This window comes from Dryobates pubescens, chromosome 33 (genome assembly GCF_014839835.1).
Source record: "Dryobates pubescens isolate bDryPub1 chromosome 33, bDryPub1.pri, whole genome shotgun sequence".
Taxonomy (NCBI): Eukaryota; Metazoa; Chordata; class Aves; order Piciformes; family Picidae; genus Dryobates; species Dryobates pubescens.
In genome coordinates, this window is record NC_071644.1 from 3,469,953 (window position 1) to 3,496,883 (window position 26,931).

General features: G+C 62.1%; 2 protein-coding genes across 2 annotated transcripts; both read left to right on the plus strand.

Annotated features, from left to right (window-relative positions):
* Positions 1–199: 199 nt before the first annotated feature.
* Positions 200–12,393, plus strand: PINK1 (PTEN induced kinase 1). Its single transcript, XM_054175895.1, has 8 exons — positions 200–542; positions 3,619–3,885; positions 4,690–4,793; positions 5,731–5,913; positions 6,928–7,091; positions 9,104–9,231; positions 9,901–10,137; positions 11,794–12,393. Exons 1-8 carry the CDS (start codon positions 225–227, stop codon positions 12,052–12,054), a joined length of 1,662 nt encoding a protein of 553 aa, XP_054031870.1. The 5' UTR covers positions 200–224; the 3' UTR covers positions 12,055–12,393.
* A 1,883-nt stretch (positions 12,394–14,276) lies between these two features.
* AGMAT (agmatinase) lies at positions 14,277–18,955 on the plus strand. The gene is made up of 7 exons (XM_054175684.1): positions 14,277–14,611; positions 15,100–15,302; positions 15,788–15,836; positions 15,968–16,163; positions 17,430–17,609; positions 18,694–18,778; positions 18,882–18,955. Exons 1-7 carry the CDS (start codon positions 14,277–14,279, stop codon positions 18,953–18,955), a joined length of 1,122 nt encoding a protein of 373 aa, XP_054031659.1.
* Positions 18,956–26,931: the final 7,976 nt, after the last annotated feature.

Below are 26,931 nucleotides of genomic sequence, written 5' to 3' on the forward strand. Positions count from 1 at the left end.
AGCTCCCCGGGCTGTGCCCTGCTGGTGCCCTGTGCCGTGCCCTGCTGGTGCCCTGCAGCTCCCCGGGCTGTGCCCCGCTCCGCTCCAGCCCCGCACGCGTCCTCCGCCTCCAGCGAGCCCTGACCGCCGTGGGCGGCGCCGGAGCGTGCTGTGCGTGGCCCTGCGTCACGACGCAGACGCGCACGCGTGACGTCGCCGCCCCGCCCCGCCGCGGCGCTTCCATCATGGCGGTTCGGCTGCTGCTGGCCCGGGCCCTGCGCCTGCTGCCGCGCTGCCGCTTCGCCCGCGCCCCCCGCCCCGAGCCCCGGCCCGACCCCCGGCCCGCTCCGCCGCCACCGCTCCCGCAGGCCCGACCATGGTTGTCCTGGCTGCCGGCCGCCTGCCGCCTTCTGTTCCTGCGTGGGCCTGCCCGCGGGCTAGCGGCCGTGGCGCGGCGAGGAGGCGGCGGCGGAGTCTGCCTGGCGCTGGCCATGGCGCTGGGGCTGGTGGAGCCGCGGCTGGAGGAGCAGCGACGGGCTGAGGCGGCCTGTCGGCACATCCAGGTGAGGCTCGGGGCTGGCTGCTGCTGCTGGACCCCCGTGAGTGTCTGCGGGGAGAGCCTCCGGCACCTGCGGTGAAGGTCAGGGGGTGGCCTTCCTCTGGGGACCCCCTCAGGCGCACCTCCCCATCTTCCCCCAGAGATGGTGGGATTGCTGTGAGCAGCCCGCAGGCACATTCCCCAAAGCAGGAGACTCCCCTCTGCCTCCCCAGAATGAGGATGCTGGGGAAGGCTCTTGGTAAGTAGGTCCTCAACACCCTGAGGCCGGTACCAGGGAGGCCTTCACTGTGGGCAGCCTCCTGCCCCCTGGCCCCCCCTACAAGGGCAGAGGGTCAGGACTCTGGTGTTGGGGGTCCTGTGTCCCAGGGTGCTGGTTTTGAGCCCCCAGGTCCATCCCTTCTCCTCAGGGCTGATGGGAGGCCTGTGGGGCTGGGCCAAGCTGTGCTGGCAGGGCACTGGGGACATACTTCGTGGCTATAAATAGAGCTTTGGTGTTCAGAGCCAGCTGTCACCTACCCTGCTGACCTGCACCTGTCACATTCTGGGGAGGTTCTGCCTTTTCCTGATGTTTCTTGGGATGCTTTCACCCCACTGAGGACCTAAATTGGTGTCTTCCCCTTTCTACTGCCCCTGAATCTGTGTCTCTTGGATAGCTGCTGGGGGTTGTAGCTCATGAAGGAATGCAGCTGGTTGATGCTGGCCCACACATGGAGGGTGGTGAATGCTGGGCTTAAACTGGAGCACAGCCCTCTGGTGTTTTGTTTTCTCTTGGCTCTTCTGTTTTCCTCCCCCAGCTTGCTCCTGTCATGGATTCACTCCCCCTTGAACTAACCCAAACCCCCCTCCACAAAAGCTCAGGGCATTGTTTTTCTGTCAGTTGTGGCTCTTGACTGGATTTTCTGTGCCCTTTTTTCCCCTCCCCCCCTTCCTGGTTTATTGATGGAGAGGGAACAGAGGGTAGCACTGCATCTCTGATAGACATATAACCTACTTAAGACTCCTCTTTGCACAGCACATTTCAGTTCTGGATCAGCAAAGGACTTCCCTTTCCCATTCCTCTTTGCCAGGTGCACTTGCAGCAGCATTGCAGAGCCCACTTTTGGTGCAGGCTGGTCCATTTGAACCCAAAATGCTGTGGACTGCCAGTTGCTTTCCCTGGGTAGAGCCTGCTGGTGGCTTGCAGGTTGGCCCAAGCTGGCTGGGAGGTGGTGATGCTGCTCAAACAGTGAGAGAGTTCTGCAGGGGGAATCTGAATGAGTGAGCAGGGCTTTTAATTGTCTTTTCTTGTTGCTCTTTGCCATGTGCACCTGCAGCAGCATTGCAGAGCCCACTTTTGGTGCAGGCTGGTTCCTCTGAACCCAAAATGCTGTGGACTGCCAGCTGCTTTCCCTGGGTAGAGCCTGCAGGTTGGCCCAGGCTGGCTGGGAGGTGGTGATGCTGCTTGAACAGTGAGAGAGCTCTGCAGGGGGAATCTGAGTGACTGAGCAGGGCTTTTAATTGTCTTTTCTTGTTGCTCTTTGCCATGTGCACCTGCAGCAGCGTTGCAGAGCCCACTTTTGGTGCAGGCTGGTTCATTTGAACCCAAAATGCTGTGGACTGCCAATTGTTTTCCCTGGGTAGAGCCTGCAGGTTGGCCTAAGCCAACTGGGAGGTGGTGATGCTGCTTGAACAGTGAGAGAGCTCTGCAGGGGGAATCTGAATGAGTGAGCAGGACTTTCCGTTGCCTTTCCTCTTGCTCTTTGCCATGTGCACCTGCAGCAGCATTGCAGAGCCCACTTTTGGTGCAGGCTGGTCCATTTGAACCCAAAATGCTGTGGGCTGCCAATTGCTTTCCCTGGGTAGAGCCTGCAGGTTGGCCTAAGCCAACTGGGAGGTGGTGATGCTGCTTGAACAGTGAGAGAGCTCTGCAGGGGGAATCTGAGTGACTGAGCAGGGCTTTCAATTGTCTTTTCCTCTTGCTCTTTGCCATGTGCACCTGCAGCAGCATTGCAGAGCCCACTTTTGGTGCAGGCTGGTCCATTTGAACCCAAAATGCTGTGGACTGCCAATTGCTTTCCCTGGGTAGAGCCTGCAGGTTGGCCCAAGCTGGCTGGGAGGTGGTGATGCTGCTTGAACAGTGAGAGAGCTCTGCAGGGGGAATCTGAGTGACTGAGCAGGGCTTTTAATTGTCTTTTCTTGTTGCTCTTTGCCATGTGCACCTGCAGCAGCATTGCAGAGCCCACTTTTGGTGCAGGCTGGTTCCTCTGAACCCAAAATGCTGTGGGCTGCCAATTGCTTTCCCTGGGTAGAGCCTGCAGGTTGGCCCAAGCTGGCTGGGAGGTGGTGATGCTGCTCAAACAGTGAGAGAGCTCTGCAGGGGGAATCTGAATGAGTGAGCAGGGCTTTTAATTGTCTTTTCTTGTTGCTCTTTGCCATGTGCACTTGCAGCAGCACTGCAGAGCTCACTTTTGGTGCAGGCTGGTTCATTTGAACCCAAAATGCTGTGGGCTGCCAGTTGCTTTCCCTGGGTAGAGCCTGCAGGTTGGCCCAGGCTGGCTGGGAGGTGGTGATGCTGCTCAAACAGTGAGAGAGTTCTGCAGGGGGAATCTGAATGAGTGAGCAGGGCTTTTAATTGTCTTTTCTTGTTGCTCTTTGCCATGTGCACCTGCAGCAGCATTGCAGAGCCCACTTTTGGTGCAGGCTGGTCCATTTGAACCCAAAATGCTGTGGGCTGCCAATTGCTTTCCCTGGGTAGAGCCTGCAGGTTGGCCCAGGCTGGCTGGGAGGTGGTGATGCTGCTTGAACAGTGAGAGAGTTCTGCAGGGGGAATCTGAATGAGTGAGCAGGGCTTTCAATTGTCTTTTCTTGTTGCTCTTTGCCATGTGCACCTGCAGCAGCATTGCAGAGCCCACTTTTGGTGCAAGCTGGTTCCTCTGAACCCAAAATGCTGTGGGCTGCCAATTGCTTTCCCTGGGTAGAGCCTGCAGGTTGGCCCAGGCTGGCTGGGAGGTGGTGATGCTGCTTGAACAGTGAGAGAGTTCTGCAGGGGGAATCTGAATGGGTGAGCAGGGCTTTCAATTGTCTTTTCCTCTTGCCTCCAGACAGTGTTTGTTGGGAAGAACAAGCCCCTGAAGGATCCCCTGAGCTCCTCCCGCTGGCAGGGCTTCAAGCTGGAGGAGTACCTGATTGGGCAGCCCCTTGGCAAGGGCTGCAGCGCTGCTGTCTATGAGGCAGCCATTCCCTTCTGCCCTGGCCAGCTGGCAGGGCAGGGGCAGCCAGGTGGGGGCTCAGCTGAGGAGGAGCCTGTGGAAGGACAGCCACCCAAAGGAGCTTTCCCCTTGGCTATCAAGATGATGTGGAACATCTCGGTAAGGGGCTGGGGCTCTGGCTGCTGCTCTGTCGCTGCGAGAGGCTGGCTGCAGGGTGTGCTGTCAACACTTCAGCAGCAGAGCTGCTGGTGATGGAGCTGGTGCTGGGTGACAGCAGCTGCACAGGAGCCACTCTGTGCCCAGGGGGTGGCTGGGAAAGCCACCAGCAGCAGCCTGCCTTGGATCAGCGGCGGTGCAACCAGCGGGGGCAGGGCAGGGGTTGTCTCCCTAGACTGGGCACTGCTGAGGCCACACACTGAGGGCTGGGTTCAGGTTTGGGTCTCTCACTCCTCTGGACAAATCCCAACCCCTCAATGTCCTTCTTGGAGGGCAACAAAGCTGGGGGAGGGGCTGGAGAACAGGGCTGGGGAGGAGCAGCTGAGGGAGCTGGGAGTGTTCACCCTGGAGAAGAGGAGGCTGAGGGGAGAGCTGCTGGCTCTCTGGAACTCCCTGACAGGCTTGAGTGAGGTGGGGACTGGTTTCTTTTCCCTGCTATCAGGTGATAGAATGAGAGGGAATGGCCTGGGGAGGTTTAGGTTGGACATGAGGAACAATTTCTTTGCTGCTGGAGTGGTCAGGGGTTGGCACAGGCTGCCCAGGGAGGTGCTGGAGTCCCCAGCCCTGGAGGCAATGGCACTGTGGGGACAGGGTTTGGTGGCCATGGTGGGGCTGGGCTGAGGGTTGGACCTTAGAGGCCTTTTCCAAGCCAAGCAATTCTCTGATCTGGGTTGCCTGCTCTGAGGGTGTGTCAGGGCTGGCTGCTCTTGGAGCTGCAGCCCAGCTGCTGTGTCACTGCTCTTGCAGGCTGGGTCATCCTCTGAAGCCATCCTTGATGCCATGGGCCAGGAGCTGGTGCCAGCCACAGGACTTGCCTTGGCTGGGGAGTATGGAGCTGTCTCTGGCTGCAGGTATGGAAGGGGTGCTGCTGCAGGGCTGGCACTCTCAGCTCCTCCACACCTCAAACAGCAGGCAGGGAGGGGGTTTTCCCCAGCACAGTTAGGAAACCACAGACACTGATCAAGGGCTGGTGTGTCCCTGGTCAAGTGCTGACTGTAGCCTTGTTTGCTCCCCAGGCAATACCTGAAGGGGGCCTCCAAGAAGGCTGGAAAGGGACTCTTAACCAAGGCCTGCAGTGATAGGACCAGGGGCAAGGGTTTGAAAGTTCTGCACCAGGAGGCTGCTGGAACTCTGCAACAGGTTGCCCAGAGCGGGAGCTGAGACCCCATCCCTGGAGAGATTCAAGCTCAGGCTTGACAAGGCTCTGAGCAACCTGCTCTAGTGGAGGATGTGGCCAAGAAGGCCAAGGGCATCCTGGCCTGCAGCAGGAAGAGTGTGGCCAGCAGGAGCAGGGAAGTCCTTGTGCCCTGTGCTCAGCACTGCTGAGGCCACACCTGGAGTCCTGTGTCCAGTTCTGGGCTCCTCAGGTTAGGAAAGAGGTTGAGCTGCTGGAAGGTGTCCAGAGAAGGGCAAGAAAGCTGGGGAGGGGTCTGGAGCACAGCCCTGGGAGGAGAGGCTGAGGGAGCTGGGGTTGCTTAGCCTGCAGAAGAGGAGGCTCAGGGGAGACCTTCTTGCTCTCTCCAACTCCCTGCAGGGAGGTTGGAGCCAGGTGGGGGTTGGTCTCTTCTCCCAGGCAACCAGAACAAGAGGCCACAGTCTCAAGCTGTGCAGGGGACACAGTCCAATGGCTGTCCCTGTCCCTTTCCCTGTCCCTGTCCCTGTCCCTGTCCCTGTCCCAGCTGAGGCCTGACCAGGCTCTGCTCCCCTGCTCCGGTGGGTTCTGTCCCTCGCTGACTGCCGGGGGGGGTCGGACTGGCTGCCAGCTGTGATCTCTCTTTTGCTGCCCAGGAAAGCTGCCCTGGGGAGGAAGAAGCTGCAGCCTCATCCCAACATAATCCAGGTGCTCCGAGCCTTCACCTCCTCCGTGCCCCTGCTGCCTGGAGCCATTGCAGACTACCCTGATGTGCTGCCCCTCAGCCTCAGCCCCAGCGGCCTGGGCCACAGCCGCACTCTCTTCCTGGTGATGAAGAAGTAGGTGGAGAGAAGCTGCCCCAAGGCCCTTCTGCTTCCTGGCACTCTCTGTTCTGCTGCTCCACAGCTCCTCACAGAGCTCAGGCCTGGGCTGCTGCCAGACAAAGCCCAGCCCAGCCTTGGAAGCACCTCCTGAGGCCGGTTCCAAGCCCTGGAGATGTTAACTCCTGTCTGAGAGCGAGGGCAAGCTGCTCCTTGAAGGGATTCCAGTAGGGAAGGTGCAGCTTGGCCCCAGGCAGTGCTGCAGGCTGGGGGCAGAGTGGCTGAGAGCAGCCAGGCAGAGAGGGACCTGGGGGGAGTGGTGGACAGCAGCTGAACAGGAGCCAGCAGTGTGCCCAGGGGGCCAAGAAGGCCAAGGGCATCCTGGCCTGCAGCAGGAAGAGTGTGGCCAGCAGGAGCAGGGAAGTCCTTGTGCCCTGTGCTCAGCACTGCTGAGGCCACACCTGGAGTCCTGTGTCCAGTTCTGGGCTCCTCAGTTGAAGAAGGACATTGAGAGACTTGAAGGTGTCCAGAGAAGGGCAACAAAGCTGGGGAGGGGTCTGGAGCACAGCCCTGGGAGGAGAGGCTGAGGGACCTGGGGGCCCAGAACTGGACACAGGACTCCAGGTGTGGCCTAACCAGTGCTGAGCACAGGGGGAGAATGATCTCCCTGCTCCTGCTGGCCACACTCTTCCTGATGCAGGCCAGGATGCCCTTGGCCTTTTTGGCCACCTGGGCACACTGCTGGCTCCTGTTCAGCCTACCATCAACCAGCACCCCCATGTCCCTCTCTGCCTGGCTCTGCCCCCAGCCTGTAGCACTGCCTGGGGTTGCTGTGGCCAATGTGCAGCCCCTGGCCCTTGGATATGTTCAACCTCCTGCCCTTGGCCTCTGCCCATCTGCCCAGGTCCCTCTGCAGAGCTCTGCTGCCCTCTTAACAGACCCAACACCCATTTGGCTGATGCAAGCCAGCCAGCACTGAGGGATGAGCTTGCAGGATGCTGATTCCAAGGTTTTCCCCCTTCTCCTCCCCAGTTATCCCTGCACCCTGCGTGAGTACCTGAGGGGCAGCAGCCCAGATGTCTGCCTCTCCACCAGGATGATTCTGCAGCTGCTGGAGGGGGTGGACCACCTGGTTCGGCATGGAGTAGCCCACAGGGACCTGAAGTCTGACAACATCCTGGTTGAGTTTGATCCTGGTGGGTGCATCACTGCCTCAGGGGGTGCTGGAGGTGCCTCTGCTGCAAGGGCTTGGCTCTTGGATCATCTTCTTGGTGGGGTGGCTCCTAAAGTCCCCCCTCTTGGTCAGGGGTTGCAGCAGCTGGAGGGCGAGGGGGAAGGGCAGGGCTGAAGCCCCAAGCAGCATTTTCATGCACCTGTGGGGTCACAGAGTGGGTTGGGTTGGCAGAAAGGGAGCTGGGGGTGGTGGTGGACAGCAGCTGAACAGGAGCCAGCAGTGTGCCCAGGGGGCCAAGAAGGCCAAGGGCATCCTGGCCTGCAGCAGGAAGAGTGTGGCCAGCAGGAGCAGGGAAGTCCTTGTGCCCTGTGCTCAGCACTGCTGAGGCCACACCTGGAGTCCTGTGTCCAGCTCTGGGCTCCTCAGGTTAGGAAAGAGGTTGAGCTGCTGGAAGGTGTCCAGAGAAGGGCAAGAAAGCTGGGGAGGGGTCTGGAGCACAGCCCTGGGAGGAGAGGCTGAGGGAGCTGGGGTTGCTTAGCCTGCAGAAGAGGAGGCTCAGGGGAGACCTTCTTGCTCTCTGCAACTCCCTGAAGGGAGCTTGGAGCCAGATGGGGGTTGGTCTCTTCTCCCAGGCAGGCATCCAGCCCCAGAACAAGAGGACACAGTCTGAAGCTGTGCCAGGGGAAGTTCAGGCTGGAGGTGAGGAGAAAGTTCTTCCCAGCAAGAGAGATTGGCCATGGGAGTGTGCTGCCCAGGGAGGTGGTGGAGTCCCCATCCCTGGAGGTGTTCCAGAGGGGCTTGGATGTGGCCCTTGCAGCCATGGCTTAGCTGTCAGGAGGTGCTGGGTGCCAGCTTGGACTTGCTGAGCTCTGAGCTCTTTTCCAACCTCATTGATTCTATGATCATCCCTTCCCAACCCCCCTGCCAGGGGCTGGGACACCTCCCACCAGGCCCAGGTTGCTCAGGGCCTGGCCTTGAACCACAACCACCCTGGGCAGCCTCTGCCAGTGTCTCCCTCTGAAGAGTTCCTCACTGCCAGTCTAAATCTGCCCTCCTCAAGCTTCAATCCATTCCCTCTCCCCAGCTTGTTCTCCTGTCAGCCTTTCTCTAGTGGAGACTTTAATTACCTGAGCTGCTTTGCAGCCTAATTAAGATGCAAGTGGGCAGGGACCAATGGCAGGCAGCCAGAGCTGGCTAATTGACAGTCCTGGTGCAGCAGCCCTGGAGGGTTTTCAGTGGTGCTATTACCATCCTTGCCATGAAGGCAGAGCTGCTCTGGAGCCCTCCTGAGTGCAGTTAGGAATGATCCAAGGCTTTGGTTTGCTTTCCAGGTGGGAGCCTGGAGGAGTGAGGGGTCTGCTTTGCAGGGCTCAGCTTGGCAGCAGGGCTGCAGAGTTCCTCCAGGCCCTTTCCTCCAGCTCAGCAGATAACCCAGGTGCCACCTCCCCAGGAGCTGTGAGGAGAGCCTTAGGGAGCTGGGGTTGTTTAGCCTGGTTGGGGAGACCTGAGAGCTCAGCAAGGCCAAGCTGGCACCTCATCAGAGAGTCAGTAGGGTTGGAAGAGACCTCAGAGCTCAGCAAGTCCAACCTATCACCTAATCAGAGAATCAATAAGGCTGGAAGAGACCTCAAAGATCAGCAAGTCCAAGCTGGCACCCAGCACCTCCTGACAACTAAACCATGGCTCCAAGGGCCACAGCCAAGCCCCCTCCAGGGATGGGGACTCCACCACCTCCCTGGGCAGCACATTCCCATGGCCAATCTCTCTTGCTGGGAAGAACTTTCTCCTCACCTCCAGCCTAAACCTCCCCTGGCACAGCTTGAGACTGTGGCCTCTTGTTCTGGTGCTGGGTGCCTGCCTGGGAGAAGAGCCCAACCCCCACCTGGCTCCAAGCTCCCTTCAGGGAGTTGCGGAGAGCAAGAAGGTCTCCCCTGAGCCTCCTCTTCTGCAGGCTAAGCAACCCCAGCTCCCTCAGCCTCTCCTGCCAGGTCCTCCCAAGGCCAGGCCTGACTGTGCTCTCCCTGCTGCCCTCAGCTGGCTGCCCCTGGCTGGTGATCACAGACTTTGGCTGCTGCCTGGCAGATGACAGCATCGGCCTGAGGCTGCCCTACCCCAGCGCCTACGTGGACCGCGGCGGCAACGGCTGCCTCATGGCCCCCGAGGTACTCCCCTTCCCCTGCCCTGTGAGGCTGCTGGCATGGACCCCCACCCTGGAGCTGTGTGCTTGAACCTGCCCTGCAGCAGGCAGAGTGTGGCCAGCAGCAGCAGGGAAGTCCTTGTGCCCTGTGCTCAGCACTGCTCAGGCCACACCTGGAGTCCTGTGTCCAGTTCTGGGCTCCTCAGGTTAGGAAAGAGGTTGAGCTGCTGGAAGGTGTCCAGAGAAGGGCAACAAAGCTGGGGAGGGGTCTGGAGCACAGCCCTGGGAGGAGAGGCTGAGGGAGCTGGGGTTGCTTAGCCTGGAGAAGAGGAGGCTCAGGGGAGACCTTCTTGCTCTCTGCAACTCCCTGCAGGGAGGTTGCAGCCAGCTGGGGGTTGGTCTCTTCTCCCAAGCACCCAGCAGGAGAACAAGAGGCTACAGTCTCAAGCTGTGCCAGGGGAAGTTTAGGCTGGAGGTGAGGAGAAAGTTCTTCCCTGAGAGAGTTGTTGGCCATTGGGATGTGCTGCCCAGGGAGGTGGTGGAGTCCCCATCCCTGGAGGTGTTGCAGAGGGGCTTGGCTGTGGCCCTGGGAGCCATGGTTCAGCTGTCAGGAGGTGCTGGGTGCCAGCTTGGACTTGCTGAGCTCTTCTCCCACCTGGTTGATTCTATGAGCACCTCTCTCTCTCTGGGCCAGGTGATCACAGCATCCCCAGGCCCAGGCAAGGTGATCAACTACAGCAAGGCTGATGCCTGGGCCGTGGGAGCCATTGCCTACGAGATCCTGGGCCTGGCCAATCCCTTCTATGGCCATGGGGCCTCCTCCCTGGAGAGCAGGAGCTACCGTGAGGAGCAGCTGCCCAGCCTGCCCCCCCACGTGCCCCTGGAGGTGAAACAAGTGGTCAAGATGCTGCTCCTGAGGGATCCCAACAAGGTGAGGCTTGGCTGGAAGAGGAAAGGCTACAGGGAAAGCTGGGGAGGGAATCTTTCAGGCTTGTGGGGGTAGGGTGAGGGGGAATGGATTGAAGCTTGAGCAGGGGAGACTGGGACTGGAGGTGAGGAAGAAATTCTTTCCAGTGAGGGTGGGGAGGCACTGGCACAGGCTGCCCAGGGTGGTTGTGGGTGGCTCCTCTCTGGAGGTGCTCAAGGCCAGGCTGGATGAGGCCTTGAGCAAGCTGGGCTGGTGGGAGGTGTCCCTGCCCATGGCAGGGGGCTGGAAGTGGATGACCTTTAGGGTCCTTCCCAACCCAAACCAGTCTCTGATTCTGATGGTGTCTGTAGAAGGTGAAGGGCCTTGAGCTCTCTCCTGTGAAGAGAGACTGAGAGCCCTGGGGGCTGTTGAGTGTGGGGAGGAGAAGGCTGAGAGGAGATCTGCTCAGTGTCTGAGGGGTGGGGGTCAGGATGAAGGTGCCAGGCTCTGCTCAGGGCTGCCCAGTGACAGGACAAGGGAATCAGCTGGAGCCTGGGAAGTTCCACCTCAGCCTGAGGAAAAGCTTTGCAGTGAGGGTGCTGGAGGCCTGGAGCAGGCTGCCCAGAGAGCTTGTGGGGTCTCTTTCTCTGGAGTTGCTCAGCCTGCAGAAGAGGAGGCTCAGGGGAGACCTTCTTGCTCTCTCCAGCTCCCTGAAGGGAGCTTGGAGCCAGGTGGGGGTTGGGCTCTTCTCCCAGGCAGGCACCCAGCCCCAGAACAAGAGGCCACAGTCTCAAGCTGTGCCAGGGGAGGAGGCTTTCAAGCCCCACCTGGATGTGTTCCTGTGTGACCTGCCCTGGGTGATCCTTCTCTGGCAGGGGGGGTTGGACTCCCTGACCTCTAGAGGTCCCTCCCAACCCCTGCCAGTGGAATAGAATTCACCAGGTTGGGAAAGGGCTTTGAGCTCATCCAGTCCAACCTCTCACCCAGCACCATCTGATCAACCAAGTGCCTCAGCCAGGCTCTTCCTGAACCCCTCCAGGGATGGGGGCTCCACCACCTCCCTGGGCAGCCCATTTGCAGGTCAGTTCACCCTGGGGCTGTGGCTGCAGGGCTGTCATCCAGGTGTCACTGATCAAGGACCAGCAGGAGGCCTCTGTGGCCTCTCACTGAATTGTTTCAGGGATGTTTGTGGTAGGAGCTGGACCTTGGCCTGGAGGGGTTTGACCTGCAGTTCCCTGATGTCAGTGCTCACAAAGGGCTTTAGGATCAAGGGGAGCAGCCTTCCAGTCCCTGCAGGAGAGCTGGGGAGGGACTTTTAGCAAGGGCTTGGAGTGCTGGGATGAGAGGGAATGGACTGAAGCTGGAGCAGGGGAGATTGGGACTGGAGATGAGGGGGAAAGTCTGTAGAGTGAGGGTGGGGAGGCACTGGCACAGGCTGCCCAGGGAGGCTGTGGATGTGTCCAGACCAGGCTGGATGAGGCCTTGAGCAGCCTGGGCTGGTGGGAGGTGTCCCTGCCCACGGCAGGGGGGTTGGAACTGGCTGATCTTGAAGGCCCCTTCCAACCCCAACCCATTCTGTGGTTCACAGCCACTCTCTGGTGGCTCAGAGGGGAGGCCTGGAGTACTCTTGGCAGTGGAGATGCTGCCCTCAGCTGACCTCTCCTCTCCTTCCCTTTGCAGAGGCTGTCTGCCAGAGTGGCTGCTAACGTGCTTCACCTCAGCCTCTGGGGGGAGCAGGTTCTGGCTTCCCACACCCTGCAACCTGACCAGATGGTCTCCTGGCTCCTCTGCCAGTCTGCAGCTGCTCTGCTCATGAACAGATTGGTGGCTAAAAGCCTGGTGGAGACCAGACTGAAGATGTGCTTCTTGGCAAACCTGGAGTACGAAGACCTCTGGGCAGCAATCTTCCTCTTGCTGGCCTGGAGGAGTGGCTCTGGGTGAAGGCTCAGCCAGCTGTGGTAGCACTTTGCAGGCACATAGGAATCTCTTCTGTCTGCTGGAACCCCCCCTGTAGAGCTTTAGGGGAGCAGACTGGGTCGAAGAGCTCGAGTTTCTCCCCAGCCAGCATTAGTAGCCCCTGCTTTTTCTCTCCCTGCTGCAGGAAGTCTCCTTGCTGCATCACTCTCTCCTGCTGTGAGCACCCTGCAGCTGTGCTGAGGCAGTGTGCTTGGCTTTGGGCCCACCTGGGAGCTCTCCAGTGACTTCTGAGTCCTGTGTGGGGTGAAGGAGGTCCCCTTTCAGGGGTGGGGAGGGTGGGAGGTGGCACTGCCTGGCTGCTCTGCACAGTAGACTGAGGAGGTGCCAGAAGGGGTGGTGCAGTCTTAAGGACAGCCCCCAGTGGGCAGCTCCAGCTGATCTCCTGCAGCCACCAGCAGCCCTTGCCATGAAGTTAGCAGCCCAGCAGCCCCTCAGGAGCGAGGCAGTGTGAGCAGCAGGGCCTCCCAGGCATGCCACCACCCAGCACAAGGCACTGAAGGCAGTGGCCCCCCTGGGTTTGTTTCTTGCCCATCCCAGCTGGGCAGTGACTGCTCCCCAGGGGGCCAAGGCAGCCAGGCTGTGCCCTCTTGGGGATGATCTCTGCAGGTGAAGTGGAGGTTGAGCTGCTGGAAGAGCTCAGGGTGATGCCACCCCCCTGTTTCTCCTGGTCACCAGGGACAAGCCCTGGGTCAGGGAGGAGAGGAGGCAGCGAGCAGCCAGAAGCTGAAAGCATCCCTTGGGCTCTGGGTGTCTCTTGCTGTCTCTGGAGAGCTTGGGGGGGGAAGATTGATGTCTGTTGCACAGTAAAGTGAAGGTGAAGCTCTGCTGCTGAGTGGCTTCTTTCACATCTCCCTTTCATCATGCCCAGACTCAGGGCTGTGGAGCAATGGGGACAATGCTGCCCTGGGGCAGGGGCAGTGCCAGGCACTGCTATGGGCTGGGCAGGGACTGGCTGGAGAGCAGCCCTGGGGGTGCTGGGGGAGGAGAAGCTCAGCAGGAGCCAGCAGGGAGCACTTGCAGCCCAGAGAGCCAAGCAGAGCCTGGGCTGCAGCAAGAGAAGTGTGGCCAGCAGGGCCAGGGAGGGGATTCTGCCCCTCTGCTGCACTCTGCTGAGACCACAGCTGCAGCTCTGGGGCCAGCTCTGGAGCCTCTGTGCCAGGAAGGGTCTGGAGGGGCTGGAAGGTGTCCAGGGAAGGGCAACAAAGCTGGGGAGGGGTCTGGAGCACAGCCCTGGGAGGAGAGGCTGAGGGAGCTGGGGTTGCTTAGCCTGCAGAAGAGGAGGCTCAGGGGAGACCTTCTTGCTCTCTGCAACTCCCTGCAGGGAGCTTGGAGCCACGTGGGGGTTGGGCTCTTCTCCCAGGCAGGCAGCCAGCCCCAGAACAAGAGGCCACAGTCTCAAGCTGTGCCAGGGGAGGTTCAGGCTGGAGGTGAGGAAGAAGTTCTACACAGAGAGAGTTGTTAGCCATGGGAATGTGCTGCCCAGGGAGGTGGTGGAGTCCCCATCCCTGGAGGTGTTCAAGAGGGGCTTGGATGTGGCACTTGGAGCCATGGTTTAGCTGTCAGGAGGTGCTGGGTGCCAGCTTGGACTTGCTGAGCTCTGAGCTCTTGTCCAGCCTCCCTGATTCTGTGCCTCTCTTTGGCTTGCATTTTCTCTCTGAGGTGCTGCTGGGGCTGTTCCTTTGTTCTCCTTTCCCTGCCTCTCACTCATGAGAGGTTTTTGTGATTCCTCAGCATTCGGGGGGGGGCTGTGGGGAAGCAGAGTGGAAAAGCCTCAGTGCACCCCATGCTGCCTGCCTGCTCCAGCTGCCCAGGGGGACAGGAACTGCAGCAGGCCCAGGATCTCAGCTGGACTTTGTGATCCTAGAGGTCTTTCCCAGCCTCAGTGGCTCTCAGCTCCAGTCCTTGGGCAGTCCCCTGGGCTTTGTTTTCCTGCTGGACAAGCTGAAGCCCCTTTGCTGCTGCATTTCTTCCTGGTGTCTGCCGTGGGGGGTGGGGGAAGGAAAGGGGTGGCCAGGAGAGGGGAAACACGAAGCTTGAGCCAAAGCTTTGCCTTTCCTGGAGCAGCAGGGGTTGTCCACCTGCCCTTTGAACCGCGGGGAGGGAGGCCGGGGGCACGGCCTGGGCGGGATGGGCCAGGCTGCGGCCCCACTGCCTGTGGGCACAGCGCTGGAGCCGGGGCGGGCAGGATGAGACCCCCGCTGCGGGCTGCCTGCGGCCGGCCGCTGCCCCTGGCAGGCAGGCTGTGCGCTCGCCGGCTCGCTGCGGCCGCCCCGCGCTGCGGGCTGCGCTCCTCGCTGCTCCGGGCCGCCTCCGGCCCCGTCCCCGCTGCCTGCCCGGGGCGCACGGCCCCCCGCCGCCGGGGCTCGCAGTTCAACGTGCCCCCCAGCGCCCTCTCCGTGGCGCGGCCTGCGGGGGTCTGCTCCATGCTGAAGCTGCCGGTGGAGGGCTCGGCGGAGGGGCTGGACGCAGCTTTCATCGGCGTCCCTCTGGACACCGGCACCTCCAACCGGCCCGGAGCCAGGTACGGGGCAGCCCCGGCAGCGGGGGGCTGGCACTGGGGGTGCTGCCTGGCACCACGGGGGCTGGCACTGGGGGTTCTGCCTGACACCACGGGGGCTGGCACTGGGGGTTCTGCCTGGCGGCACGGGGCTGGCACTGGGGGTGCTGCCTGGCATCACGGGGCTGGCCCTGGGGGTGCTGCCTGGCACCACGGGGCTGGCACTGGGGGTGCTGCCTGACACCACGGGGCTGGCACTGGGGGTGCTGCCTGGCACCACGGGGCTGGCACTGGGGGTTCTGCCTGACACCACGGGGGCTGGCACTGGGGGTGCTGCCTGGCGGCACGGGGCTGGCACTGGGGGTGCTGCCTGACACCACGGGGCTGGCACTGGGGGTTCTGCCTGACACCACGGGGGCTGGCACTGGGGGTGCTGCCTGGCACCACGGGGGCTGGCACTGGGGGTGCTGCCTGGCACCACGGGGCTGGCACTGGGGGTTCTGCCTCCCCAGGTTCGGCCCCCGGCAGCTGCGGGCGGAGTCGGCGATGCTGCGGAGGTTCAACGGCAGCACCGCGGCGGCGCCTTTCGACTCCCTGCGGGTCGCTGACATCGGGGACGTGAACGTCAACCTCTACAACCTGCCTGACAGCTGCCGCCTCATCCGGGAGGCCTTCCAGAAGATCCTGGCCTCTGGCTGTGTGCCCCTCGCCTTGGGTAAGCACCCTGGCAGCTCCCTGCTGTGGCACCGAGTCCTAAGCACCCTGGCAGCTACCTGCTGTGGCACCGAGTCCTAAGCACCCTGGCAGCTACCTGCTGTGGCACCGAGTCCTAAGCACTCTGGCAGCTCCCTGCTGTGCCACTGCATCCTAAGCACCCTGGCAGCTCCCTGCTGTGCTGCCACATCCTAAGCACCCTGGCAGCTCCCTGCTGTGCCACTGCGTCCTAAGCACCCTGGCAGCCCCCTGCTGTGCCATCCTAAGCACCCTGGCAGCTCCCTGCTCACCCAAACTCCCTCCTCACCCTCCCCTCCTTCAGGCTTGCCCAGGGATGTGGCTGAGGCTCCATGCCTGGGGGCCCTCAAAGCCAGGCTCGATGCGGCCCTGGGCAGCCTGCTCTAGCTGGAGGTGTCCCTGCTTGAGCGGGTGCGGAGTGCTGAGCACCTCCCGCAGTGTTCCATCCTCTTCCCTCTCCTGTTGCAGGTGGAGATCACACCATCACCTACCCCATCTTGCAGGCTGTGGCAGAAAAGTAAGTTCCTGCCCTGGAGGTGATGCAGGAGGAGGAGCTGGGAGCGGCTCCCGCTTTGCTGCTTGCGTGCGGGGCAGGCAGGGCCGGGGCGCAGGGGCCGGGGGCTGACAGGGCCGCCCTGCCCCGGCCAGGCACGGGCCGGTGGGGCTGGTGCATGTGGATGCCCACACCGACACCGGAGACAGAGCCCTGGGGGAGGAGATCTACCACGGGAGCCCGTTCCGGCGCTGCGTGGAGGAAGGGCTGCTGGACCGCGGCCGGGTGGTGCAGATCGGCATCCGCGGCTCCTCCTACGAGCCCGACCCCTGCCGCTACAGCCGGCAGCAGGTGAGCTCGGCCCCTGCGGCTCCCCCCCTCCCTGCTTCAGCAGGGACAAACCCTGACGGGCTCAGCGAATCGCAGAGCCTCGGGCTGGAGGGGCCCTCAGGGATCATCTGGTCCGCGGGGTGATGGAATCGTTTGGCTCGGAAGTGGCCTCTCAGATCGTGGAGTCCAACCATCAGCCCAGCCCCACCGTGGCCACCAAGCCATGGCCCCGGGTGCCACAGCCAGAGGTTTCTTGAGCACCCCCAGGGATGGGGACTCCACCACCTCCCTGGGCAGCCTGTGCCAATCCCTGACCGCTCTTGCAGCAGAGGAATTGTTCCTCATGTCCAACCTAACCCTCCCCTGGCACAGTTTCAGGCCATTTCCCTCTCCTTCTAGCACCTGAGACTGGGGAGAAGAGCTCAACCTCACTGCAGCCTCCTTTCAGGGAGCTGTAGAGAGCAATGAGCTCTCCCCTCAGCCTCCTCTTCTCCAGGCTCAACACCCCCAGCTCCCTCAGCTGCTCCTCCCCAGCCCTGCTCTCCAGACCCTTCCCCACCTTGGTTGCCCTTCTCTGGCCCTGCCCCAGCCTCTCAGTGTCCTTCTTGGAGTGAGGAGCCCAAGACTGAACCCAGCACTCCAGCTGTGGCCTCCCCAGTGCCCGGTACAAGGGGACAATCACTGCCCTGCTCCTGCTGGCCACACCATTGCTGATGCAAGGCAGGATGCTGGTGGCCTTCTTGGCCACCTGAGTACAGAAGTAACCAGGTTGGGAAAGACCTCAGAGCTCATCCAGTCCAACCTCTCCCCCAGCACCATCTGATCAGCTCCACCATGGCTCCAAGTGCCTCAGCCAGGCTCTGCCTAAACACCTCCAGGGATGGGGACTCCACCACCTCCCTGGGCAGCACATTCCCATGGCCAATCTCTCTTGCTGGGAAGAACTTTCTCCTCACCTCCAGCCTAAACCTCCCCTGGCACAGCTTGAGACTGTGTCCTCTTGTTCTGGTGCTGGGTGCCTGCCTGGGAGAAGAGCCCAACCCCCAGCTGGCTCCAACCTCCCTTCAGGGAGTTGGAGAGAGCAAGAAGGTCTCCCCTGAGCCTCCTCTTCTGCAGGCTAAGCAACCCCAGCTCCCTCAGCCTCTCCTCCCAGGGCTGTGCCCCAGACCCCTCCCCAGCTCTGTTGCCCTTCTCTGGACACCTTCCAGCAGCTCAGGGTCCTGAGGAGCCCAGCACTGGGCACAGCCCTCCCGGTGCCATTCGCCTGTCTGTGCCCTCCCCCCGCAGGGCTTCCGGGTGGTGCCAGCTGAGGAGTGCTGGGGGAAGTCCCTGGTGCCGCTGATGGTGGAGGTGAGGAGGCAGCTGGGGGCCCAGCCAGTGTACCTCAGCTTCGACATCGATGGGCTGGACCCTGCCTACGCCCCGGGCACCGGCACCCCCGAGATCGCCGGCCTGACCCCCGGGCAGGTAAGGCAGGCAGCCTCGGCTCAGCGAGGCAGGGGCTGGAGGGGACCTCTGAGCCCCGCAGCAAACGGCCTCTGGGCAGCTTCCTGGCCCCCTCTGAGCCCTGCTCCAACAGCTCCCTGGCTGTGCTGCGCTGAGGACTGCAGAGCTGCCCCAGCGCTGCAGGGAGAGGCACAGCGGAGAGCAGCAGAGGGGCAGAGTCCTCTTGCTGCCCTGCTGCTGGGCATCAGCCCAGGCCAGGGTTGGCTTTAAAGGTGATGCAAACCAGCAGAGGGGCAGAATCCCCTCCCTGCCCCTGCTGCCCAGCTGTTGGGCATCAGCCCAGGCCAGGGTTGGCTTTAAAGGAGGTGATGCCAACCAGCCAAGGGAGCCAGGGAGCATGTGGTGGTGGGTGTGAGGAGGGGAAGTGTTGCCCTGGGGTGATTTGGCCTGCACAGGCTGGCTTTTCCCAGCTGCACAAGAGTAGAACAGAGCCTCCAGCATTCCCACTTGCTAGAGCAGAGCAGAGCAGAGCAGAGCAGAGCAGAGCAGAGCAGAGCAGGATAGGATAGAATAGGATAGGATAGGATAGGATAGGATAGGATAGGATAGGATAGGATAGGATAGGATAGGATAGGATAGACCAGACCAGGTTGGAAGAGACCTCAGAGCTCATCCAGTTCAACCTCTCACCCAGCACCATCTGATCAACTCAACCATGGCACCAAGCTCCCCATCCAGGCTCTTCCTAAACACCTCCAGGGATGGGGACTCCACCACCTCCCTGGGCAGCACATTCCAATGGCAAATTAGTCTTTCTGGGAAGAACTTTCTCCTCACCTCCAGCCTAAACCTCCCCTGGCACAGCTTGAGACTGTGGCCTCTTGTTCTGGTTGCCTGAGAGAAGAGCCCTACCCCCAGCTGGCTCCAAGCTCCCTTCAGGGAGTTGCAGAGAGCAAGAAGGTCTCCCCTGAGCCTCCTCTTCTGCAGGCTAAGCAACCCCAGCTCCCTCAGCCTCTCCTCCCAGGGCTGTGCCCCAGCCCCCTCCCCAGCTTTGTTGCCCTTGATCCCAGCCCTGCTCGTGCTGGGCTCTTTCCCCCTCCCCCAGGCTCTGGAGATCATTCGTGGCTGCAGAGGGCTGAACATCGTCGGCTGTGACCTCGTGGAAGTCTCTCCCATGTACGACCTCTCCGGTGAGCCTGCTGGGGGTGCGGTGTGCCTGCCTGCCAGAGGTGGTCACCCACCCCTGCTTGGCCACCCATGGGTTTGTTCCCCCTCTCCCCCTCCCCTTTTTAGGCAACACAGCCCTGCTGGGGGCCAACCTGCTGTTCGAGATGCTCTGCGTGCTCCCCGGCGTGAGGCCGCTGTGAGGGGTCAGCTCCTGCCCGCCCCAGGGGCAGCTCTGCCCTCAGCCCAGCCCTTCCCTGCCCTCTCCCCTCAGGGTGCACCTTGCAGTGAGGAATAAATGCCATTCATTTCGTTTTCCTGCTGGAAGAGGAGAGCTGAAGCTTGTGGGCAGCAGCTGGCTGTGAACAGCTCCTTTCACTGCTGGCTGGAGCATGGCTGGGAGAGGCAGAGCCAGGGGGGGCACAGAACTGCCTTGGGGGGCAAAGACCCTTAAGGCTCAGCAGGTCCAACCCCTCTGTGACTCTGCCAAGCCCAGGGCTAAAGCATGGCCCTCAGCACCACAGCTCTGGGGCTTTGAAACCCTTCTGGGGATGGGGATTCAATCACCTCCCTGGGCAGCCAGCTCCAGGCTTTCAGAACCCTTTCAGGGAAGAAGTTTCTTCCCATGTCCAACCTCAGCCTCCCCTGGTGCAACCTGAGGCCATTTCCTCTTGCTCTGTCACTTGTCCCTTGGCAGAAGAGACCAATCCCCACCTGGCTCCAGCCTCCCTTCAGAGAGCTGTAGAGAGCAAGAAGGTCTCCCCTCAGCCTCCTCTTCTCCAGGCTCAACACCCCCAGCTCCCTCAGCTGCTCCTCCCCAGCCCTGCTCTCCAGCCCCTTCCCCACCTTGGTTGCCCTTCTCTGGCCCTGCCCCAGCCTCTCAGTGTCCTTCTTGGAGTGAGGAGCCCAAGACTGAACCCAGCACTCCAGCTGTGGCCTCCCCAGTGCCCAATACAAGGGGACAATCACTGCCCTGCTCCTGCTGGCCACACCATTGCTGATGCAAGGCAGGATGCTGGTGGCCTTCTTGGCCACCTGAGTACAGAAGTAACCAGGTTGGGAAAGACCTCAGAGCTCATCCAGTCCAACCTCTCCCCCAGCACCATCTGAGCAACTCAACCATGGCACCAAGGGCCTCAGCCAGGCTCTGCCTAAACACCTCCAGGGATGGGGACTCCACCACCTCCCTGGGCAGCACATTCCCATGGCCAATCTCTCTTGCTGGGAGGAACTTTCTCCTCACCTCCAGCCTGAACCTCCCCTGGCACAGCTTGAGACTGTGGCCTCTTGTTCTGGTGCTGGGTGCCTGGGAGAAGAGACCAAGCCCCACCTGGCTCCAAGCTCCCTTCAGGGAGTTGCAGAGAGCAAGAAGGTCTCCCCTGAGCCTCCTCTTCTGCAGGCTAAGCAACCCCAGCTCCCTCAGCCTCTCCTCCCAGGGCTGTGCTCCAGACCCCTCCCCAGCTCTGTTGCCCTTCTCTGGACACCTTCCAGCAGCTCAACCTCTTTCCTAACCTGAGGAGCCCAGAACTGGACACAGGACTCCAGGTGTGGCCTCAGCAGTGCTGAGCACAGGGCACAAGGACTTCCCTGCTCCTGCTGGCTACACTCCTCCTGCTGCAGGCCAGGATGCCCTTGGCCTTCTTGGCCCCCTGGGCACACTGCTGGCTCCTGTTCAGCTGCTGTCCACCACTACCCCCAGGTCCCTCTCTGCCTGGCTGCTCTCAGCCCCTCTGTCTCTTCATCCCTTGTCCTCAGTGAGCAGAGAGGGAGTGAGGGCAGCCCGGGGGGGGGGCTTGGGCTACCTTCTGAGAGCAGGGGGGGGGACACTTGGCTGCCTTTCTGCTGGGGCCAAGCAGGGCTCTGCTGCAGCAGGGCCTGGTTCAGCCTCCCTGGGGGGTGTTCAGCCTCCCTGGGGGGTTGTGGGGGGGATGGAGACACAGAGCCACCTCCTCCCAGGTTAAAATAAAGTTTATTTGGGTTGTGCCTCTGGAATCCCTCTGGAACCAAAAATGCCACCAGTGCCTGTCACAAGACAAAGGAAAACCCAGAACCAAGCCCAGACCACCCCCAACAACAGCAACAAAAGAGACAACTTTGCCAAATAAGTTAATTTCCTTCCCCCCCTCCCCCCCCCAGTATCAAAAGTGCAAAATGATGTCCCCAGCTCCCAGCCCTCTGCCCAGGCTCCATCAGGCTGCTCCCCCCTGGCAGGGTTGTGGGGCCAAGGTGGAGCTGGCAGCTGCCCACCACGCTCAGCCCAGGGAGCAGGGCTGGGCCAAGCCTTTGGCTGGGGGTCTGCATCCCTTTTGGCTTCCCTCTGGGACAGTGGCCTAGGGCTGGGCTCCTCCAGCTTTGGCTTCTCACCCACCTTGTGCACAGCCACAGCCTTCTGCTGGCCTGAGGGGGTGCAGGGCTGTGGGCTGGGAAAGGGCCTGGCTGTGCTGGCTCCCAGCTGCTGGGAGAGGGCAGATGGACCTCAGGGCAGCAGCAGCCCCCTCCCCCCCCCCCCCAGCCCCCTCCTCTCCAAGCAGCCAAGCCCCTGCTGCTCCACCACTGCCACCAAAGGGAACTAACCCAGGGGGTTAGGACACTTTGGGCTTTGCCACTGAGAGAGGCTCTCCTCTAGAAGGGACAGAGGGGAGGGGGAGTCTGAGCTGGGCACAAGGGCTGGCAGCAGAGCTGCAGCCAGGCAGGGGATGGAGGAGGGACTCCTGCAAGTGCTCCTTCCACACAGCTCTGCCTCCAGGAGGGGCTCAGCTCTGCCTCCAGGAGGGGCTCAGCACTGCCTCCAGGAGGGGCTCAGCACTGCCTCCAGGAGGGGCTCAGCTCTGCCTCCAGGAGGGGCTCAGCACTGCCTCCAGGAGGGGCTCAGCTCTGCCTCCAGGAGGGGGCTCAGCTCTGCCTCCAGGAGGGGCTCAGCTCTGCCTCCAGGAGGGGCTCAGCTCTGCCTCCAGGAGGGGCTCAGCTCTGTCTCCAGGAGGGGGCTCAGCACTGCCTCCAGGAGGGGCTCAGCTCTGCCTCCAGGAGGGGCTCAGCTCTGCCTCCAGGAGGGGCTCAGCACTGCCTCCAGGAGGGGGCTCAGCTCTGCCTCCAGGAGGGGCTCAGCTCTGTCTCCAGGAGGGGGCTCAGCTCTGTCTCCAGGAGGGGGCTCAGCACTGCCTCCAGGAGGGGGCTCAGCTCTGCCTCCAGGAGGGGGCTCAGCTCTGCCTCCAGGAGGGGGCTCAGCACTGCCTCCAGGAGGGGGCTCAGCTCTGCCTCCAGGAGGGGCTCAGCTCTGTCTCTAGGAGGGGGCTCAGCTCTGCCTCCAGGAGGGGCTCAGCTCTGCCTCCAGGAGGGGGCTCAGCTCTGCCTCCAGGAGGGGCTCAGCTCTGCCTCCAGGAGGGGGCTCAGCTCTGCCTCCAGGAGGGGCTCAGCACTGCCTCCAGGAGGGGGCTCAGCACTGCCTCCAGGAGGGGGCTCAGCACTGCCTCCAGGAGGGGCTCAGCTCTGCCTCCAGGAGGGGGCTCAGCTCTGCCTCCAGGAGGGGCTCAGCTCTGTCTCCAGGAGGGGGCTCAGCTCTGCCTCCAGGAGGGGGCTCAGCACTGCCTCCAGGAGGGGGCTCAGCTCTGCCTCCAGGAGGGGGCTCAGCACTGCCTCCAGGAGGGGGCTCAGCTCTGCCTCCAGGAGGGGCTCAGCTCTGCCTCCAGGAGGGGCTCAGCACTGCCTCCAGGAGGGGGCTCAGCTCTGCCTCCAGGAGGGGGCTCAGCTCTGTCTCCAGGAGGGGGCTCAGCATTGCCTCCAGGAGGGGCTCAGCACTGCCTCCAGGAGGGGCTCAGCTCTGCCTCCAGGAGGGGGCTCAGCACTGCCTCCAGGAGGGGGCTCAGCTCTGCCTCCAGGAGGGGCTCAGCTCTGTCTCCAGGAGGGGGCTCAGCTCTGCCTCCAGGAGGGGCTCAGCTCTGCCTCCAGGAGGGGGCTCAGCTCTGCCTCCAGGAGGGGGCTCAGCTCTGCCTCCAGGAGGGGCTCAGCTCTGCCTCCAGGAGGGGGCTCAGCTCTGCCTCCAGGAGGGGCTCAGCACTGCCTCCAGGAGGGGGCTCAGCTCTGCCTCCAGGAGGGGCTCAGCTCTGTCTCCAGGAGGGGGCTCAGCTCTGCCTCCAGGAGGGGCTCAGCTCTGCCTCCAGGAGGGGGCTCAGCTCTGCCTCCAGGAGGGGGCTCAGCTCTGCCTCCAGGAGGGGCTCAGCTCTGCCTCCAGGAGGGGGCTCAGCTCCGCCTCCAGGAGGGGCTCAGCACTGCCTCCAGGAGGGGGCTCAGCACTGCCTCCAGGAGGGGGCTCAGCACTGCCTCCAGGAGGGGCTCAGCTCTGCCTCCAGGAGGGGGCTCAGCTCTGCCTCCAGGAGGGGCTCAGCTCTGTCTCCAGGAGGGGGCTCAGCTCTGCCTCCAGGAGGGGGCTCAGCACTGCCTCCAGGAGGGGGCTCAGCTCTGCCTCCAGGAGGGGGCTCAGCACTGCCTCCAGGAGGGGGCTCAGCTCTGCCTCCAGGAGGGGGCTCAGCACTGCCTCCAGGAGGGGGCTCAGCTCTGCCTCCAGGAGGGGCTCAGCACTGCCTCCAGGAGGGGGCTCAGCTCTGCCTCCAGGAGGGGCTCAGCTCTGCCTCCAGGAGGGGCTCAGCTCTGCGTCCAGGAGGGGCTCAGCTCTGCCTCCAGGAGGGGGCTCAGCTCTGCCTCCAGGAGGGGCTCAGCACTGCCTGCAGACCATTCACACCGAGGCTGCAGCTGGAGTGGGGCCCAGGAGCTGTGTTGTGAAGCTGAATTCCTGTGCTGGAGCACAACCAGGCACTTGCTTCCTATGTCAACAGTCTGCTCCTGGTTTCTCCCCAGCTGCAGAGGCAGCAGAGCCCCAGAGAGCCTTGGTTTAGCTTTGCAAAGCTGAGTGGAGCCTTGCAGTGGGCTGAACCCCAGCCTAGCTGCAGGCAAAGCACAGGGGGTGGGGGGCAGAGGGATTGCTGCAGCCAGGGGAAAATGCAAGCTAGCAGCATCAAGCTGGGCTTTGTTGCTCTCCCCCAGCCCCTCTGCACCTTTGGCAGGGAGCAGCCCTCCCCTTCCTTCCTCCCCTCTGCTCTGGGGGCCTCACTCGAGCTGCAGCTCCAATCAAGTAACCTCACAGGGGCTTGGTGGGGAGCACTGAAGCCTTTATTTGGAAGCAGATTACAGATGGAGGAGGAGGAGGTTCCTGTGGTGGCTGCAGCACAGCAACCTGCTCCCAGGGTGGGGAGGAAGGCAACAAGCCAGGGCTGGGAGAGCAGCCAGGGCATGGGGGCAGTGAAATGGCTTTTGCATGGGATGGGCAACGAGCTCAGGCCTTGGCAGAGGCACTCCTGCCTGCTCCAGGGTCACTCCTGCCTGCTCCAGGGTCACTCCTGCCTGCTCCAGAGTCACTCCTGCTCCCTGCCTGCTCCAGAGTCACTCCTGCTCTCTGCCTGCTCCAGGGTCACTCCTGCCTGCTCCAGAGTCACTCCTGCTCCCTGCCTGCTCCAGAGTCACTCCTGGCTGCTCCAGAGTCACTCCTCCTCTCTGCCTGCTCCAGAGTCACTCCTGCTCCCTGCCTGCTCCAGAGCCACTCCTGCCTGCTCCAGAGTCACTCCTGCTCCCTGGCTGCTCCAGAGTCACTCCTGGCTGCTCCAGAGTCACTCCTGCTGCCTGCTCCAGAGTCACTCCTGCTCTCTGCCTGCTCCAGAGTCACTCCTGCTCTCTGCCTGCTCCAGAGTCACTCCTGCCTGCTCCAGAGTCACTCCTGCTCTCTGCCTGCTCCAGAGTCACTCCTGGCTGCTCCAGAGTCACTCCTGCTCTCTGCCTGCTCCAAAGTCACTCCTGCTCTCCTGGCTGCTCCAGAGTCACTCCTGGCTGCTCCAGAGTCACTCCTCCTCTCTGCCTGCTCCAGAGTCACTCCTGCTCCCTGCCTGCTCCAGAGCCACTCCTGCCTGCTCCAGAGTCACTCCTGCTCGCTGCCTGCTCCAGAGTCACTCCTGCTCCCTGCCTGCTCCAGAGCCACTCCTGCCTGCTCCAGAGTCACTCCTGCTCCCTGGCTGCTCCAGAGTCACTCCTGCTGCCTGCTCCAGAGTCACTCCTGTCTGCTCCAGAGTCACTCCTGCTCTCCTGGCTGCTCCAGAGTCACTCCTGCCTGCTCCAGAGTCACTCCTGCTGCCTGCTCCAGAGTCACTCCTCCTCTTTGCCTGCTCCAGAGTCACTCCTGCTGCCTGCTCCAGAGTCACTCCTGCCTGCTCCAGAGTCACTCCTGCTCTCCTGGCTGCTCCAGAGTCACTCCTGTCTGCTCCAGAGTCACTCCTGCTCTCCTGGCTGCTCCAGAGTCACTCCTGCCTGCTCCAGAGTCACTCCTGTTGCCTGCTCCAGCGTCACTCCTGCTCTCTGCCTGCTCCAGAGTCACTCCTGGCTGCTCCAGAGTCACTCCTGCTCTCCTGGCTGCTCCAGAGTCACTCCTGTCTGCTCCAGAGTCACTCCTCCTCTCTGCCTGCTCCAGAGTCACTCCTGCTCCCTGCCTGCTCCAGAGTCACTCCTGCCTGCTCCAGAGCCACTCCTGCTCTCTGCCTGCTCCAGAGCCACTCCTGCTCTCTGCCTGCTCCAGAGCCACTCCTGCTCTCTGCCTGCTCCACAGAGATGGTCACTAAGGTGGGGAGGGCTGAGTGAGCTTTTAGTTAACACCCTATGCCCAAGCAAGGCCAGGTCAGAGCCCTAGGGTGGCAGGTGCCCCATGCTTTGGCAGTGCTGAAGCCCAGCTTGGTACCATGGGGGCAGGGTGATGAGGGTCTGCCCTTAGAGCAGTGACAAGGAAGAACAAACCCCTTGAGAACTCAGTCCTGGCCCCAAAGATAAACCCCTGGAGCTTTGCTTTAGCACTTGAGGAGTGGGAAAGCAGCCTCAAAGTGTGCTGCTTGTCCTCCTCTGCCTCACACAGGTCCTCCTGATCTCTCCTCCCCCCTCCCTGTGGTGTGGCTGGAGCAAAGCACAGCCCGAACCCTGCACCTGTTCTGCCTTCACACAGCCCTGAGGGCTCAAAAAGCCCAAAGGAACCAAAGAACCAACCCCAGTGCAACCCAAGGGACACCCAAGCAGCAGCCTGCCTGTGGAGGAAGGAAAGCTTTGTGGTGGAGGAGGAAAAGAGGTCGAGAGGCCGGAGCCCAAGGTCTCTGAGGCAGGCCCACAGCCCAGGGCAGCTGCCACGGGGTCTGCCCAGCCAGCACTCCTGGGGCAAGGCTCCAAGGGTCCAACCAGTGGGGAGCTAGGGGGGCTCCTTGGTACAAAGGAAGGCTGGTTTGCACTACAGACATTGAGGGTGCTTGGAAGGAGCCCAGAGCAGCTCCCTAGCAGCTAGGAAGGGTTTCTCTCACACATCCACCGGCTCACGGCCGCTCGGGCCTGCCGCCTGAGGACACAAAGGTTATGGCTCTAAGGGGGCAGCAGCTAAACCCTTCAGGAGCAGGGAAAGGCATCTGAAAGAAAACACACAACCCAGTGGCTCCACACCCTCCACAGGGTTTGGGGCAAACCTCCCACCTCCCCCTACCCTCAGCAGCAGAGGCTGGAGAGGAGAGTGAAGCACGCAGCCCTCCGGCGAGCCCCAGCCGCAGCCTGGCTGCCAGGGAGCTGCTCCCAACCATCACTTACCACAGGGGAGGGGGCAGCTGCTTAAAGGCCCACTGCCTGGTGGGAGGAGACCTGGAGGGCAGGGAAGGTCTGCAGGGTCTTGCCAGTGTTACACCATGCACCATGGGGCTAAGCACAGGGGGAAGGGGAGAGCCAACCAGGCCCCGAGCCGCTGCCACGGCGGAGAAGTCTCAGGTTGGTTTCCTTCAGCCGAGGTAAACCGAGGAGGTGGAACAGGGGCTGATGAGCTGTCAGGACAAGAAGGGCTGACCAGACTGCTGGGCTCTTGGGTAGTTTTGGTGTCCAAATGCAGGAGGAGGAGGAGGAGGAGGATGAGGAGGAGGAGGTGGGTGGGGTGTTTGGGGTGCTTGGCTGCACCCCCGGGCTCCCGGGGAGAGGATTTCCCTCGCCGCCGGCCCCGGGAGGAGAGTTCCACCTAAGGTCCCTCCCAACCAGGCTTGTGTGGAGGTGCTCCTGGGAAGAGCTGGCCCTGCTCCATCTTCATAAAAAGGTTGTCCATGAGGATCTCTTGGGGAAAAAAAAACCA

What these genes read in the sequence shown, in the direction of transcription:
- AGMAT (XM_054175684.1), top strand. Translation starts at nt 14,277, where the DNA reads ATGAGACCCCCGCTGCGGGCTGCCTGCGGCCGGCCGCTGCCCCTGGCA. An exon ending in GCCGCTACAGCCGGCAGCAG is followed by an intron (nt 16,164 to 17,429) that starts GTGAGCTCGGCC and finishes CTCCCCCCGCAG; the next exon opens with GGCTTCCGGGTGGTGCCAGC. An exon ending in TCCCATGTACGACCTCTCCG is followed by an intron (nt 18,779 to 18,881) that starts GTGAGCCTGCTG and finishes TCCCCTTTTTAG; the next exon opens with GCAACACAGCCCTGCTGGGG.
- PINK1 (XM_054175895.1), top strand. Translation starts at nt 225, where the DNA reads ATGGCGGTTCGGCTGCTGCTGGCCCGGGCCCTGCGCCTGCTGCCGCGC. An exon ending in GGAGCTGTCTCTGGCTGCAG is followed by an intron (nt 4,794 to 5,730) that starts GTATGGAAGGGG and finishes TTTGCTGCCCAG; the next exon opens with GAAAGCTGCCCTGGGGAGGA. An exon ending in TCCTGAGGGATCCCAACAAG is followed by an intron (nt 10,138 to 11,793) that starts GTGAGGCTTGGC and finishes TTCCCTTTGCAG; the next exon opens with AGGCTGTCTGCCAGAGTGGC.